Source organism: Patagioenas fasciata, chromosome 7 (assembly GCF_037038585.1).
Source record: "Patagioenas fasciata isolate bPatFas1 chromosome 7, bPatFas1.hap1, whole genome shotgun sequence".
In the NCBI taxonomy this organism is placed as follows: Eukaryota; Metazoa; Chordata; class Aves; order Columbiformes; family Columbidae; genus Patagioenas; species Patagioenas fasciata.
Window position 1 is genome coordinate 36,971,243 of NC_092526.1, and position 16,052 is coordinate 36,987,294.

The 16,052-nt window shown below is 43.2% G+C and overlaps 1 protein-coding gene across 3 annotated transcripts in view; it reads left to right on the forward strand.

Annotated features, from left to right (window-relative positions):
- The window catches only part of PLEKHM3 (pleckstrin homology domain containing M3), an 81,729-nt gene that overhangs the window by 32,947 nt on the left and 32,730 nt on the right, over positions 1-16,052 (forward strand). For 2 of the 3 annotated variants that reach the window (XM_065841114.2, XM_071811434.1), the window contains 2 exons: positions 1,464-1,609; positions 6,613-6,806. In XM_065841114.2, the coding sequence (XP_065697186.1) occupies positions 1,464-1,609; positions 6,613-6,806 (340 nt within the window). Of the gene's footprint in view, positions 1-1,463; positions 1,610-6,612; positions 6,807-15,882; positions 15,995-16,052 lie in introns of those variants that run through there. The other variant, XM_071811435.1, reaches the window with a different exon arrangement.

Genomic DNA, 16,052 nt, shown 5'->3' on the forward strand with positions numbered 1-16,052 from the left:
TTGTATCACTTGAGATATATGTTTATACTTATGCTCTGATCTTATGAATGGTAAAGCAGGAGACATTAACATAAGTGTCTCTTTAATTAAATGACCTGTTTATATATTTGCCTTTTTCAAGAAACTGCATGTCCTCACTTCAAAAAAGAGGGAAGGGGAGAGTGAGATGGGGATGGGATGTGTCGCACACTGATTCACTTGACAGTGTGTATTGCAGAGAACCAATGTCCAGGTGGCTCAGGAGGGTGGAAGAGGAAGAAGTGAACTGATTATGTTGGTCAGGTTATTATAATTATTTTGATTAGAGCAGAGGGGACAGGGTAGCATCAGCTCATGGAGGGCAGGGGGAGGAGAACGAGAAGCTTAATTTGTGCCTAGAGCTGTCGAGATGCAATCTCTCCTCAAATCAGGGAAAAAGGTGCCTTCAGTGGGAATGACATAATGACACTGAATAAAATCAGTTATACTGACAAAAGCAGTCAGTCAGTTGACTTCTGCCTGTTTAAGCAATACTTTTGCTGTAAAAGTGATGTACAAGGATTCTGCTAATCCGCATTACTAACCAGCCCCAGCAGAGACTGTCTGAGCATCCAGCACATGCTGGAGTGGGGCTCTGGTGCTAATTGTGTCTGTAGCTGTAAATGTCAGATGGGGACACTAACTTTGAAGGAAATGAAGAAATAACATCATGTGTGCTGTGTCAAACAAGTGTTAGTAACAACCACAGACATCTCGTTATATCTTATCCAAACATTTTTAGCCTTGCTTCCTGAGCAGGTTGTTTAATGTGACTGTGCTGTCCGTCTTCAACCCTCCACTCTAGTATTAATTGAACCTGTTGGCTCATTTAAGCCACAGCTGAGAGAAAGACAGAGGTGTCAAATACGTTGAGTTTATATGTGTTTTGTGAGAACAGGTTGTCAGGTGAAGGAGTTTTGCGTTAGTTCTTTCCAAGTAAAGCAGCAGCTTTTGAACATGTAGTTTTATCCCAGCGACTCCACACAGGAGGGCGCAGGAAGAGGCAAGCGATCCAGCTGTGAAAAGAATGAGTGGGCTGTGCTAATTCTGTGGCTGAATCCTGCCTGCCAAGCCATCATCCCTCCTGGCTGCCCGGAGCGAGCGCACAGTGCTTCTGTGGTCTGGTGTTTTCTGTCTAAGCTTCAAGTCATGGGTTTCAGATGACTGTGGCTTTTAGATGCCCAGTGTCTCAAAGCTGGTCTTCTGCCTTTGTTTCTTGAGAAGTTCTTGGTATCCTTTGTCAGAGGTGCCCAAGTTAGTGTATGCTTGTTCAGCGCTAGTCCAGGAATACAGATATTTTTTCGTCTGTTTTTAGGTTATGAGAAATAAACAAAATTTAAAAACTGTTTCAGATGGGGGGAATAATTACTTTTCTTACTGCCTCCTGAATGTGTACCTCTGGCGTGGTGTACAAACCCAGACCTTTTCCCCTCTCTCTTCTCCAGGCTGTCAGCGCTCCATAGGCTTGTCCAATGGGAAAGCCAAGGTGTGCAGCTACAGCGGGTGGTATTACTGCAGCACCTGCCACGTGGATGACAGCTTCCTCATCCCTGCACGGCTGGTTCACAACTGGGACACTTCCAAGTACAAGGTAATCTCCCTGCAGCTTGACTTGCTAGCAAGTAAATGGGATTGCTCTTGGGACAGAACCACAGATACTGCAACAGTTGAAGGTTAAAGGCATTGACTGCTAATACTGTCATCTTTGTCCCTCTCGCCAAAATGAGCCACGCTTTCTCAACAAGATTATTTCCTTTGCCAGATCTAGGGCGTTCCAGCCATGCTTCTCTTTCTTGGTGGCATCTTTTCCATTGTTGCATATGTGGTTGTTCAAGAGACATGGAGGGACAGAATACTGAAACTTCTCCTTTAGTCCTAATATTTGCAGTTACTGGGCCTCTGAGGAGTACCTGCTTCATGAGCACTAGGGACTGTGGATTGGTACTGCTTGGTGATAGATGCTAAGTAGTGGAAATGCCCACTGACAAACTGGCATACCCAGTTGTGGTGTTTGCAAGGCCCAGTATGTCCCGTCCTTTGGCACAAATGCTTTGAGGACACTACAAGGACGTTGCCACAGCACTTGTTTGGACCAGACAGCCAAAATTAACATAAAAAGAAAATGCCACAGCTGTTCATTTGCCACACAAGCAGCTTTTCTAAAACTTCAGTAGTCTGCTATTTTCTGCCGCCTCAGTGGCTCTTTGCTGGAGAGGGGCAACTGATTGCATGCCTCAAAACATTATGCCAGCAAACACGTAGCGGTGTTATTTTGCCATCTCGAGGAGCATATGCTGAAACAATAAACTCATAAGGGATCCAGACCGTGCTAGAGCTTTAGACCTAGCAACCACTGTTAGGAGAGACTGTTTGATGTTTTGTGTCTGCAAATATTATTATTATGGGTTATTTGAAAAGGAAAAAAATAACCAGTAAATGCCCTATTACAGGAAAAGCAGCTCTCTTGAAGAAGAAAATTTGTCAGCCAGGGAGATTATTAAAAGGTAGCTGGAGCCTGCCATCAGGAAAATGATAGTCTTGCACCATAAAATGCAAGATTCTTCAGAGTTACAAAGCTCCTACGTGTGGAGACAAAACCCCCTCCCTTTCCTAGAAGCTAGGAATAAATATTTAAGGGATCTTTCTTTGGATGCTTTTGCTAAGGACTAAACTTCCTAGCCCATGGGTAGCACTGGTGTGGGGCAAGTGGGTGGTAAGTCAAAGACCTCATACTAAGCTGTCAGTAATACTGCCAAGGAAATAAACTGTTTTCTAAACTTGCAGAGTGAAAACTATGCTCTGTGCTCTGTTTTGTGTGGTCTTGGTGTGGACAGCTGTGGCCCAAAAGGAAATGGGATTTTTAAGCTTAAGCATTCATTGAAAACTTAATCTACTGTAATCTCACTCTAATAGTGAGAAATTATCAATTTACACTTCTTTTGTAGACAGTCAGAACATCTGTGAGGTGGCTTGGGAGCACAAGCAAATTCTGTGCAGATACTGAACCAGTCTCTGTGCCAAAGTGCTTGGAGAGGTGGATTTAAGAAAGGAACGTCATCCCTTAGGTGGGAAAACGCTACAGCATCTGCAACTATTAGAGCAGAAACTAAGGCAGGGAGGGAGGGTGAAGAGAACATCATGTGGCACAGCGTCAGTGTGACAGCTGAGCTGAGATCGTGCGTTGGATCTTCTCAGCTCCATCGCATCCCTGTGCAGAATTAAGATAACAAGTAGTTCTTGTTACTTTTGTGAAATCTTTGGGGTTTCCCCCTTTCTGCTCAATTCTGCATTCACACGCTTTTATTTCTGTCCCTGCTATACCTCCATGGGAACTGAGGAGTGCTTTTCTGAGTTAGAGCACTTACTGCCTGCAATTTACATCCTCACTCCTTTCTCCATTCAGAGATAAGGTCTGATGTCTATTTCTTCTGTATGGTCTAAAAGGCAACTTAGTGCTGGCTGCTACATTTAATAGTGATAATGGAACTGTATGATTCTTTAGTAGTGTATTGATTAAATGTGCTGATTTGGCAAAGTCAGGTATCTTGTCCCACTTCCTTGCGGTGATCTTGGGAGTAATAATTTTCTTTGGACATCTGAGCACCAGCTGTAAAGTAAACCATTGCATTAATTAAGTTTTGCAAATGGAAAGGTTCTTGTCTGCTTTTGGCAAGCCAGGTTATGAAAAAACAGCAGTGGTAGAAATCTGTATCGTTGTGTCTTCTCATACCCAGGATCTTGAAAAATAATGACGCACTTAACACCTGAAAGCACAGGGGTAGGAAAAGAAAAATTCCCTTGACTGCAATAAGAGCTCTTTGAAAGGACTTGGCAGTCAGGCATGTTGCTTCTGTCACAACCAAAGGAGCAGTTCAGTCCCCAGGTTCGCTTTTTTTCCCTGTCTCCCTACTGTTTTCACATTTGTGTTTTTTACGTGTTTGTGTGAAGGGAAAAGAGGTAATCTTGTGAATATTCTTTCTCCCTTTGACTTAGACCAACTTCTTTCCGTGTTTGTATGCAAAACGCAGTAAGTATTGCAGTTTGATTCAGGTGGCTTCCAGACAAACACGGTGAGAAATGAACTCCCTGCGCCAGAAGGCGTCAAGGGAGGCTGACTTCTGGGAAATTGAATGCTGAACTGTAAGTTTGCAGCCTCTAGAAAAGAAAGGCCTGGAAATGTTAGTATCTGTCTTTGTATGACATTTAAAGCTAAAACCCTGTTGCATTTTGCATCTTCTCTCTCTTTCTGGCTTTTTTAATCTGCCCAGTAGAACTAGGGAAGTGTGAGTATGCTAGTACACGTACTGGAATATTGGCTGGTAGTACCCTGAACTATTACGACTGCCAAACCCTTGCCATTATAAGACAGCATTTCAGCTTCTTGTAGCTTTGCTATGGTTGGCAACGGAAGTTAATGTTTTATATGACCTGTGTGGCTGTGTCAGGCATGCAGAGTGAACCAACATCTGCCCGCTGGATAAAGCTGCTTTTCCTGCAGCCAACACTCTGCAGGTATGTTGTATTGGCAAGTAGTGAGCAAGGTTTTGCTTTGCTCCTCTCTCCTCAAAGGCTGCACTCAGACCTTGCAGTGCTGGAGCTACACAATAATACTTTGTCATTATAGTGCACATGTATTGCAGAGTCACTCAGGTGACCTCAATTCTGGTATTTTTTTGTTTCTGTACTCTTAGTGTTGGAGCCTCAGGAGGGTGGCCCCGCACAGGGCACAAGCGTGCACGAGCAGGGCTGGAGGGCTTGGGCAGTAAATCAAGACAGCAGGACAGGTGGATGAGGAGCCTGTTGCTTCCACAGGGGGTTAAAGCAAGAAAATAAGACTACAGAGAACACTGGGCACCAGAGGTGCTCATCTCTGTACCAGGCATTCATGTGCCTCTGAGGGAATCGCTGCATATGTGGCTTAGTTTGCCCATCAGTGAAAGAGAAATAATATTTACTATAGAAACAGCAGTTTTAAGGGGATTGCTGAGCTATTACAGTCAAATAGTTTAATGATGGGAAAAGCGGGTTGCTGAACTGCAGTCTCTTTTGTGCACTGCAGTTGGCATATCTACTAAAACATCAACATTGCTGCTGTTAGAAAATTTGGCATATTTGGGGTTTGTAGAGTTTTGTGCTACAAAATCCAGGTTGCCTGTGCTGCCTCTTACATAGCATGTTACCTGTGGTTCCATTCAGCTGGCACAATTCCTTGTAAATGCACTATTATATAAAAAACAAAGGGGGAAAAAAAAGGAAATAAAAGAAAAATAAATGAGTAGGATGTTTGATACCAATAGGTGAGAAATTTAATACAGCTTCACGGCCTGGGAAACCTATGGAGTTATAGACTGCTGTATTTAAAATTACACATTGTACTATCTGTGTAGTTATAAGTGGGAAGGCTGGCTTGGCATTATTTCTTATATTTTTTATTATGCATTGCAAAAGGGTTACATTTGGGGTTAGTTGTCCCTGCAAGTAGCTAGTGACTCCTGTAGCTAGTATCTTGTGCTGGTTTTGGAAGTGGTGCAATTTATGAGGACGTTTATTGCTTTTACCGACTTCCTACCTTAGGGTACCAGAAGAGAAATAAGATCCTAAATCTCCAGAGGCTATGGTGTGCGCTTTCTCCTTTTGTCAGCCTAGCTCATCCCTGCCTCAGCTCAGTGTAAACACTAATGTAAAGGACCAGGAGGACTAATTGAATCATGGAAGAAATAGTATTTCTATAGCACAGTTTCAAGTGATTTGCAGCTCATTTCAGATAATCCCTTCTTCTCTTTTCCAGCTGTGATAAAATGCAGAAATACGGAATGAGAGGGAATTTGGCCTTCTCACCTCAGAAACAGGATTATTTTTTCTAGTGGGAACAAAAGTCCCATTAATTTATCAAGATTACAGTAGCTCTTTGCAGGTAGAGATAGAACAGAGCACTATCATGAAAAAGGCATAAGAAAAATTTCTTGCAGATGAAACACTGAGAGTAAATAATACCAGTAAAAGTCAGTGTTCTTTATCTGTACTTTAAAAAATACACAACGACCTGATAGATGTGCTTCTGATTGTTTTCTTTTTACATGATTTTAACCATACTGGCTGAGCACGTCACAAACAGAAGTAGGATTTTACACTGGAGTTCTATACACCGGGATAATACAGTGCGATTGGATTTGCAGTGTGTATGTTTCCTTTTCTTACGTTGTGCTTTGGCACTAACCTGATCACTTCTTGCCAAAAGGGTAATAGTGAACAAACAGCAAAATATTAACAGAGAAGAAACATGGTTATCAGTTTTTAGACTTGAAAAATATCTAGTAACCTATGTTACTCTGCAGTGAAAAGACATGTAGCTGCAAATATCGCTGTACTTTGAGTAGGTGAGCAATTATCTCATACAGTCAATTTGATGGGCTTGATGAAGTCTGGCTTGGCTATGAGCAGAAGCAGTTGGATTTCTCTCAGCTCTGTCTTCATCTGTAATTGGTAACAGAGTAAGATTTCAGATGCAGCAAATAACTGACAGATCACGAAAGGGAAGAAGTTTAAAAGAAGTTGGGAGGAAAGCCTAGCTAAACTGATCGCTGTATTTTTCAGGTGTCAAAGCAAGCCAAAGAGTTCCTGGAATATGTTTATGAGGAGCCATTGATTGATATCCAGCAGGAAAATCCCATGTTGTACAGCCATGTGGAACCGCTGGCAACTGTTGTCCGCCTGAGACAGCAGCTAAAATCTCTCCGAGCCTATTTGTTCAGCTGCAGAGCAGCAGTGGCTGAAGATCTGCGTAGAAGGTAAGAAACACAGACAACAGCACAAGGATGTAGTTTCATTGTCATGTTGCTTTTCTCCTTTATTGTTTTGTTTTGTTTCATAATCTAGTCTGAAAGTGTTACCTGCATAGAAAAATGTTGTGCTTGTATCTGACTTCCCTGGGAAGCTGGGTTATCTACTGCCAAAGAAAATGATTTTATAGAGTCTGAACATCTGCAGTTGTTCTTGACAGCTGTTAGCCCAGGGGTCACACATTGTGCTGAGCATCTTTTACTCCTCCTCAGGCTTCCTGGCTGTGCGTGAGTATTTTCAGTCAGGTGTGATAACCCATCCACCTGCCGTGGCCTTGCAGTGTGGCAGCCACTGTTGGGACCTTGGAACCACCTCTCAGTACAGCAAAACATGAGAGAGACCAGAGTCACTCACCTGCCCTGTGCTTCTGCCCTCTTCTGTGATGTGATCTCACTGAGGGCAGAGGCCACCTGTGGTCCCCTGGCACGTCACCCGGCGTATGAGTTACATGACACCAGAGCAGCTGTATTCTTGCTCAGTCACTATCTTTTCCATCCATGACGTGGCTGTGCTCAGTGGCTTGTTTATTGGAAAACACATGGCCACAGCACAGCAGAAGGTGTTTCACATTGAGTCTGTGGTGGAAACTTTATAAAAAGTGAACTTCATTTTAGAAATGAGGTATCTTAGTCCTTTCAGCTGCTGTTGCATTTCTCTGAGCTAAAAATGAACAATCTTAAAACCATCAAGCCACAGTTGTGACCTTAAAAAAGCCAAGTTACTTTTGTCATGGATCTCCAAAAGAGATGGGGCGATGTCGCTGCCCATGCCACATTGCGAATTGAGTGGCTCCATGCACATGCAGCTGACCTGATGGTTAATGCATCTGTAAACATTTTGATACCCTAAGCTTGTAAGACAAGACTGCCAATAGGAAAGCCGCCGCCGCTTTGAAATTCTGGGCTGCCAAAGGGCAGGAAAGCAGAGAACATCAGTGACTCTGTTTTGAGCATCGTGCTTTAGAGATGAGGGACCTGAGTTTGCTGGGAGGGAGAGGAGGCTGCAGAGTCTTCATCCCAGGTAAGGAGCGAGGCGGTCTGCTATGCAGTATATAACCTATGTCACTGCTTGATGAACTACCTAGAACAACTAAGAGAAGGACATAGCGACAGGTTCCTGGAGAGCGCTACTGAGCTTTTGTGTCAGACTCACTGTGTGTTAACATGTGCTTGTGTCTTGCTGCTCAATTCCTATTATTTGATAGGGCAGCTCACAGCGTTTTAAAAATTAGGATGATTTTTCTTTTGTTCTAGAGGATGGTTTTATCTTGCAGAGCTGTTTTGCTATTCAGCTATAATAACTTTCCTATGCCTTCGTATTCAACTGCAATAAAACTGAAAGGAGAATAGGATTTGTGAAGGCTGCTGTTCATAAAAAGTGGCAGAAAAGAAATTATGCTTTCTGATTAATGCTGAAGAAAAGAATGCCCTGATTAAAATAGACAGGAGGACGCACAAGACTGAATGGTAAGAGAATGAAAGAAGAGAGATCAAAGGAGTCCTGAGAAATCAATGGACTAGAGGCAAAGGGATGGGGGAAAACCAGGAGAAGGAGAAGACTCAAAGAGGGAAGGGATCTCAGGAAATTAGGAGTTAATGAAGAAACTAGGATAAAGAGAGACCCCAAAACCTACCTCCAAAAAGGAGAGATGTCAAGTGCCAAGGAAATGGAGAGAAGAAAGAAAGGACAAAAATTAGCACAGAAGTGTGTCCATGGTCTTTTCTTGAGGTGGGGAGGAGAGAGAAAAAACTCTCTGTATCAAGATGAAACACCTCGAATGGCAGAAGGTGAAACTGAGAAATGCTCCAAGTGCTCCCTTTTCTTATCTAAGGGTTCCTTCAGTTAAAACTCTCTGTGGTGGACAGCAGGACCCCAGCCCAAGAAGGGTTTAATTTTGTGCTAGGGCAGTATCTCTGGTTAAAAGTGCTGTAAAAACCACTGGAGGAATGTACAGAACACACCTCAGAGTACAGCTACTGCTTAGTCTCTAAAGTCCATGTTGGGGTGGATTTGGTGCTCAGCTGGTCCCTCAGATCCTCCCCTAAGAGGTTTGCAGAGATGGAAAGGAAGAAAAGTTCTTTTTCCAGGGGTTATTGCTTGCTCACAACTGATCTCAGTGGTACTGCTTTCTGCGTGTAGTATCACAGTGTGCAGACATTCACTATCAATGTGATGGCTTTATAGAGCACAGCTGAAAAGTAAGCAAAGAAAATATGTGATTTAAATTTCCTTTTGGCTCATCACACAGGCAAGTTGCAAGAAAAGAAGGAGTTTAAACAAAATGGTGAGACAGCGTTCCTAAATTTAGTATTGTTTCCTAGTTAGAAATGAAAGGCTGGGGGAGAGAATCCAGTTATCTGTCCTGCTCTGAAAACATTCTCTTTCTGCTTGGTCTTCACCTTAGCATGTGAATGACTATTAATCACAAGCAAGTGAACGCAGCATCTTGAAGACCTGTCAGACCCATATAAACAGACTGAAACAAACTGTTAATATTGCTGTCTAGGGAGAACTAAAAACAGACTGATTAATTGTATTGGCACCTTACTGCCTTTGGGACACTGATAGAGCCTGCCTTATTAGGGAAAAGCAGATCACTCTGAGGTTTCTTTTATTAATACTATTTGCTTTATCATCTTCTTTAAATCTATACCTTGCTCTTGAACCCACATCGCATAATGAAGATGGCAATGAAGCTGGAAACTCTTGGTGTCCTCTGGGAAGACAAAACTGTTTAGAGTGCTTACAAGTCACTTTTTCTGAAGAATTCCAGATGGCAATAAACCAGGTTAGCTCAGGATCTAGTTGGCTTAAATGTGGAAATGTTATTTATAATGCTTGGTGTGCATAGATAGGTACTTTGGGAACTTTGAAACTTGGCATCTAGCAGAGAACTGAGGGCTGAACCACACTGTAGGCATTGAAGAAGCAAGTGACTAAATAGATAAAAAGGAAGGAAGAAAGGAAAAGAAGGAGAAGAGAGCCTAAAAGTAGCTAGAAGGCTACCACCAGTAAAAGTGGTCTTCATCAGTTATAATTTGTTCTCACCTATTGCTCCACTGGGCTCTAAGCTCTTTTTATATTTACAAGGGAAAAAAAATGAAGGAACGGAGACTTGGCTGGGAGTAGAAATAAGGCCCTCCACTGGTGCCGACCAGCAGCGTTCCTCTGAGATCAGCCAGTTGCGACTGTGAGCCTGTTGCTGAGCTCCCTGTTTCACAAGGGACGTTGTTCTGCCTAGTTTGCCGTGGCTGTCACCTCAGTATTGCGACAGACATAATTTGCCTCAAATGTCTTTACTCAACAAGTTCTCGCTTGCTTTGGTTGCCTTGCTTGCGTGGATGCCACTCAGGCAGAAATGCACAAGACTGAAACCTCGTGCCAGCAGAGAATTAGTGCAAGTGGAGCTGTACAGATCCCACCACCACCTGCAGATTGTGGGATGATGAATGATGAGCGAATGGCACCGGCAAACAAGATGGACTCAATAAAACTGATAGGAAAGAGCGAGAATCTCCGAGTCCATTAAATAATGAGGTTATTCTGTGAAGCTGTGCTGAATGATGCAAGTTTTATTGTGGTTTTGCTTTCTTCCTTTTCTCTCTAGACATAAGACACAGTAACAGTGTGTCCATATGCCACAGCCTCTTTTCCTCTGTTCTTGTCATGGTCAAAGACTTTTCAGGTCAAGGAACTGTCAGTGATTTTTTGAGAAGTCTTCAGGCGCCTCCACATTTACTGTAGGGCAGGCTAACCCAGGTCAACCTTGGAGCTCTCTCTGGACTCTTGGAGCTCTCTCACCTGTACACCTAAACCTGCAGTTCAGGTGTTTCTAGCCCAAATATTTTACATATCAGGCAGGGACACAAGAAAGATCGTCTGCAGCACATTCCCCTATACATTAGTGCTCATTGCAGTGCCCTTTTTATGGAAAACTTTCCCTCTTGTTGCTCATCTCTGTCTGATACCATTTGTCTGTCAGCTCCGGAAGAGCAATACATTGGTTTTACTCAAGCAAAACTCCAACACTGGATATGTTACGTAGCGTCTCATAGGAAGACCAAACGAGAGCTTACTGTGACAGCAGGGGGTTGAAGGTAGCACCTCCAGTGCCGCAGACGTATGGTCCTGGCTGAGCCGGCCTGTCTGTCAGCACAACGTGGAACAATCCCAAATTCGGTTATGTTGAACAATAGACTCCTGTCACTTCCTACAGTGAGCCTTAGATATATCGCTTCTGACACAAGAGTAGATTACTTTCAAAATATTTGTGTGGCAATTGGGGAACCTGTCTAAACACATCACAGGAATCCTGATTGATCTCATGCAATCACTGTGCCACCAAATACCTCACCTATGTGAAGCTGGGACCGTGTCGTCTTTCAAACCAAGGATGACAGAAGGTCATTGAGTCATGTCCAGCCAAAGGAGACTGTTTTCTCCATTTTCTTTGCAATGGGTAGGGCCGTTTGGAGGGTGGAAAATCCTAAAGTAGGGAAACAAAGACAAAACTTGTGGAAGCAGTAGACTGCAAAATGAAAGTTTGAGCAGGAAAGGAAGAAAAGGATGTGGTTTCATAGCATTCAGGGCTCTGAGTTAATGGCAAGACCAAGAGAAGAAGAAAATTTGCTGCATGGGTGGTTGGAAAGAGGACAAGAGAGAAACTCATTCAAAGAGGATATCTGGATATCCTGAGAGGATCCAGTGTTAAGACCAAACAACAGCCCAAAGCAAGGAAAGGTGAGAAGGCAAATGCAGAGAAGTATGCACGAGCCATTTGATGTTTTATATAGATCTCCTGTGTGTGTAATCATTGCAGTAGCTGAAATAATACATGCCTGTTGATGGAGCTCTTACAAGCAAGACCCCCTCTTTGCTTCAGCTCTTCTGTCTATCTGAAGAAGTAACTGTGTATATAGCGTCCTTTCAGGTTATCATCTTAAAAAATCATTTGGCTCAAACTGTAGGGGATGGATTTGTGGTGGACTTCGAGCTTTTGTTTCAACTAGGGGTAACGTATGGAGAGCAACAAGATGTGTGCCGGAGCAGACAGGGTGAAGGTTGTACTGCTGTCTGATCAAGCCAAGGAAAGGTTGAAAGCACAAGCTGGTGCTCTGCCATGGTCAGCATCCAGCTGAGGAGCATGGCAGGGTATATATGATAAGTTTTTCAGAGGACAGGTGGGGCTTTCAGTTTGTTTTCTGGTCTAGGGGCTCACCTGCACCTCCTTGTCAAATACACCAGTAGTATTTGACATTTTTCAAAAGGGTGCTTTCTATTAATCTTTTGAGATTAGACCACTTTAAAAAAATAATGGTTTTTAGAAGTTCCTGTTATAAGTGTTATCATGTTAAATATGACCTGTGCCGTTTTTATCTCTGTATTTTTATAACAGAACTTCCAGCAGCAAACGGCAAGTGCCTGGCAAAAACAGAGAGCATTTTCTTATTCTTTATTTCAAGTTAATTGGGGGATTTGAGCTATTTTGATTTAAAAATGAAGCTGTGTACCTCTAATTCTCTACATTCTGCTTTTAGTAACAGTAGTACTTGATTCCCAAGTTTGATCTGTAGTAATTCTTGTCTTTCACAATGTTACCGTACCCTTGCTCAAGTAACCACAGAGGAGAGAGTTAATGTACTGCATTTTAGTTGAAAGTTTCTATACTGGTTCAGGATTGCTGATGGATGATAAGAGTAACTGTTTTAACACAGGGATGCTCCTGGGGAATTTCATAACAACAAGAAACAATACCTGACCTGAACATGTTTGCTAATAAATCTAGCACTTAGTGTGGGTTGAAGGTATTTTGGAAAGGCTGCTCCCAGAATGTAGCCGGAGGAGTGTTTGTACCTCATGAATGTGAAATGATTCACAAATGCTTTTTTAGCCAAACCCATAGAATTATTAAAAATCATTAATCTGGTATAATACCGCAAGAATTAAATGAGTGTTTTTTTTCTTTTAAATTCCTAAATTTATTATTACCTTTTGACTTTCAAATCACCAGGTTTCCCAGGGCCCCACTTTTCCGGAGTAACCTTTTTTTGACTGGAAAGTTGGGGTTCTCCTCTCCCAGCTTCCCGGAGGTGAGATTTCCAAGGAAACACAGAATCAAAAGCCTGAATAAAACTATGAGAATTAGCAACACTGGAAAAAAGTCCTACCTTTCCCCTCACCTCTGATGCTGTCCTCTACCCTCAATTAACAGATTCCCTGTCAAATGAATTGCAAGAGAAAACCTTGCAAGAGATGTTATTTACCCTGTCGCATGTATTTGGGATAACCGGTAATTCACTGATATCCCCCTGTATTTCTTGAACAGTAACTCTGAAAAATTAGTGTTCCTGCTGAGATTGGAGCGTACGTGGTTCCTCTGCACAACCTGTGGAGCTGCAGGGGCTGCGCAGGATCCCTTGCCCCTCATTTAAGGGGCAAAAACAAACGCGGGAGCAGCGGTAATCAGCGTGTGCTTGCCCATCAGCTGCTTTAGTTTGCAGCGTGGTGCAGTAGCTTAAAAGTAAATTGGTGGTGGTGTAAGTATGAGGAAATGCAGGTGGTAGCCGGGGTGCTGTGCCAGCGGTGGGTGTAGCAGGTTCCTGCAGAGGGTGGAGAGCGCGGTGAATGAGGCTGCGGGCTGGACCGGGGCATCTGCGGCTCTTGTGAGTCACAGCTCACTCATACGCTTCTCAGCCTGGTCAAACAAGGCGCTCCTGGCTGGCACGTTAAATCGCAGTGCCAGCTTTCCCGACCTCCCCGCCGCGCACCCCGGGTTTCAGCAGGACTTGCGGTGCAAAAGAGCCGTGGTTGTGCCCACCTGCCAGCGGACTTGGTTTCTTTTGGTTGTGCTGTAGAATGAAGAGTTCGCTCTGCTTATCACATTTTTACTCTGGTTATAGTGTCAGGCTTGGGCAGATTAATTGGTTGTAGCTCTAGCAGAACTGTCAGGGTATTTAACCCATTGGAGAAAAATTAGCTGAGCTGATGATAAACAAGCTTTAAATGCAGAGCAATTACTTAGTGCTAACAAAGCACCATGACTACACACTTTGTCCAAATGCAAAAAGCAAAGTCTTATCACTGGTTCTGTTTGCAGGAGGACACTAAAAGATAACCTTTGTTTGTGCAAATACTTACCTGATAAGATCATCCGAAAGGGAACGGATGAAATTTCTGGTTCTATCTTGCCTGAAGGTTGTGCCTCAGATTACAAAGTATGAAGCAAAAAAGAAACATAATCGCAAACTGAGAATGCTCAATTTTGCTCTTTTAGTTGGACCGGAAGTCTCCGCTGGTGGGTTTCTTTCCTCCTTGTGTTGATTGCTTTTATTTCTAGCACATAACAATAAAGCAATTTAGAGACCTTTAACCAGTAGGACTTTGGATTTCATTGTTCACAGGAACTGGCAAAGCTGGAGCGCTGGTTAGCATTGAACTTGGGTTGTTCATTGCAGGCTTAACCGTGGCGGGTAGTCAGGCTTTCTGGCACAGCAGCCCTGTGACTCACAACCCTTCTGTTTTGCATCCATGGTGAAACTGCTCCGGGAGTTTCCAAACTGTGAAAGCTTAGGAGGTGCTTTTAGTGGGACGTGCACTCAATACCGTTTGCCTCTCAAGGGTCACGGGTCACATTCTGAAGCAGCAGAGGTTTGAGTTTTTATTGTGATGAGTCTTAACATGCTTTTGACCTCTGTCTAGCTCACTCCAGTTTTTTCTTTTTTTCTGTGTTAAGATTTGACTGAAAGGACACTGTTTATTGAATGCTTTTAATTGACCAACTTTAAAAAAAAAAAATCCAGTTCATTACAGCACATTGATCAAAAGATTTACAAAACTGACATCTTTTATTTTGCTTCAAATAACTTACCAGAGATTTCCCGCTCAGTGTTTGTAAAGGACCTGTATATCAAGGAAAAAATGTTATAAAATGCAAGCACTTTTTTTTTTTTAGAATCACAGAATGTCAGGGATTGGAAGGGGCCTCGAAAGATCATCCAGTCCAATCCCCCTGCTGGAGCAGGAACACCCAGATGAGGTTTTGGTCTCTTTTGGATCAAGGCCTTATAATAACCCAAGCACACTCAAAGCTCCATCTTGTGCGGAAAGTAAATGTGTTATTTCTAGTGAAATGTCTCTAAGTGTAGTTATCTTAGCCTGCTCTGTGATTTTCGGTTGATCTGGATGCCATGCCGTACTTTGGACACTAATGCAATGGTGTGGGGTTTGTGTGAGCCCCATCCACCTGCTGTGCTCTGCTGACCTGGGCTTCCTTTGGCCAATTTCAGTTGCAGTTGACAGTGGGATGGAGATGGCAAAGACATCATGAAAGGAATCATCTGGGTCGAGGTGCAGGTGGCTCTGAATTACTCCTGTGTGCCTCCTACCAAAAATGGTTTTATATAAGGCATCATCTCATTAGAGAACCTGCGCAGACAAGCAAGCCGTTGGAAACCAGACAGCATTCATTTTCTTGCTTGCTGGACTACTTGGTCTGCATGGATTTCCTGCCCCAGATGATTTGCTTGCATTTTATGATGAGGTTTTTTGAAAATGTCTTTGATATTCTGCCGCCTCTTACTCTGCACCCACTAGAGGCTGACAAAACTGCCAATAAACAGGTGGCTTCACAAGTTATGTTCAGGTAGCTGTTTAGTTTTGGCTTTTCTTTCCAAATGGGACTAACAGAAGTTTTTGGGAGGAGATCTTAGTTGCAGATGTGCAGCACAGCAAGATGTGGTTTTGAAACAACCGCTCAGCTCACCACAGGTGTGGTAAGGGTACATCTTTCATGTTTTAAATGATTAGGGACTGAGCTGCTGATTTTAGGCCGTTTCAGTGGTTTCATGCTGATGGAGCTGTGTGTTCTCCACCTTTGGTGACGCATGCAGGTGTTGAGGGAGCATTATGAAGCTCTGCATGTTACTTCACCAGAAATTTTGTAAATGCTGTTGTACTTGGAAGCTCTGGCTGCTCAGCAGTGGTCCACAACAACCAAATTGTGATTTTTTTTTTTTGAGTCAACAGAAGGACTGCAAATCTGAAGCTGGACCAGCCTTACTTACTGAGAGTGTTTAATGCCTCAGTTTCCATAGCAATGGCAGTAAGTGCTCCTCTCACTTGAGTGCCAGGTATGTGCGTGTGGATACGTGTCTTGCATAGCTGGGAGGGCAGGGCCTACTTCTTTTCCTGGAAAT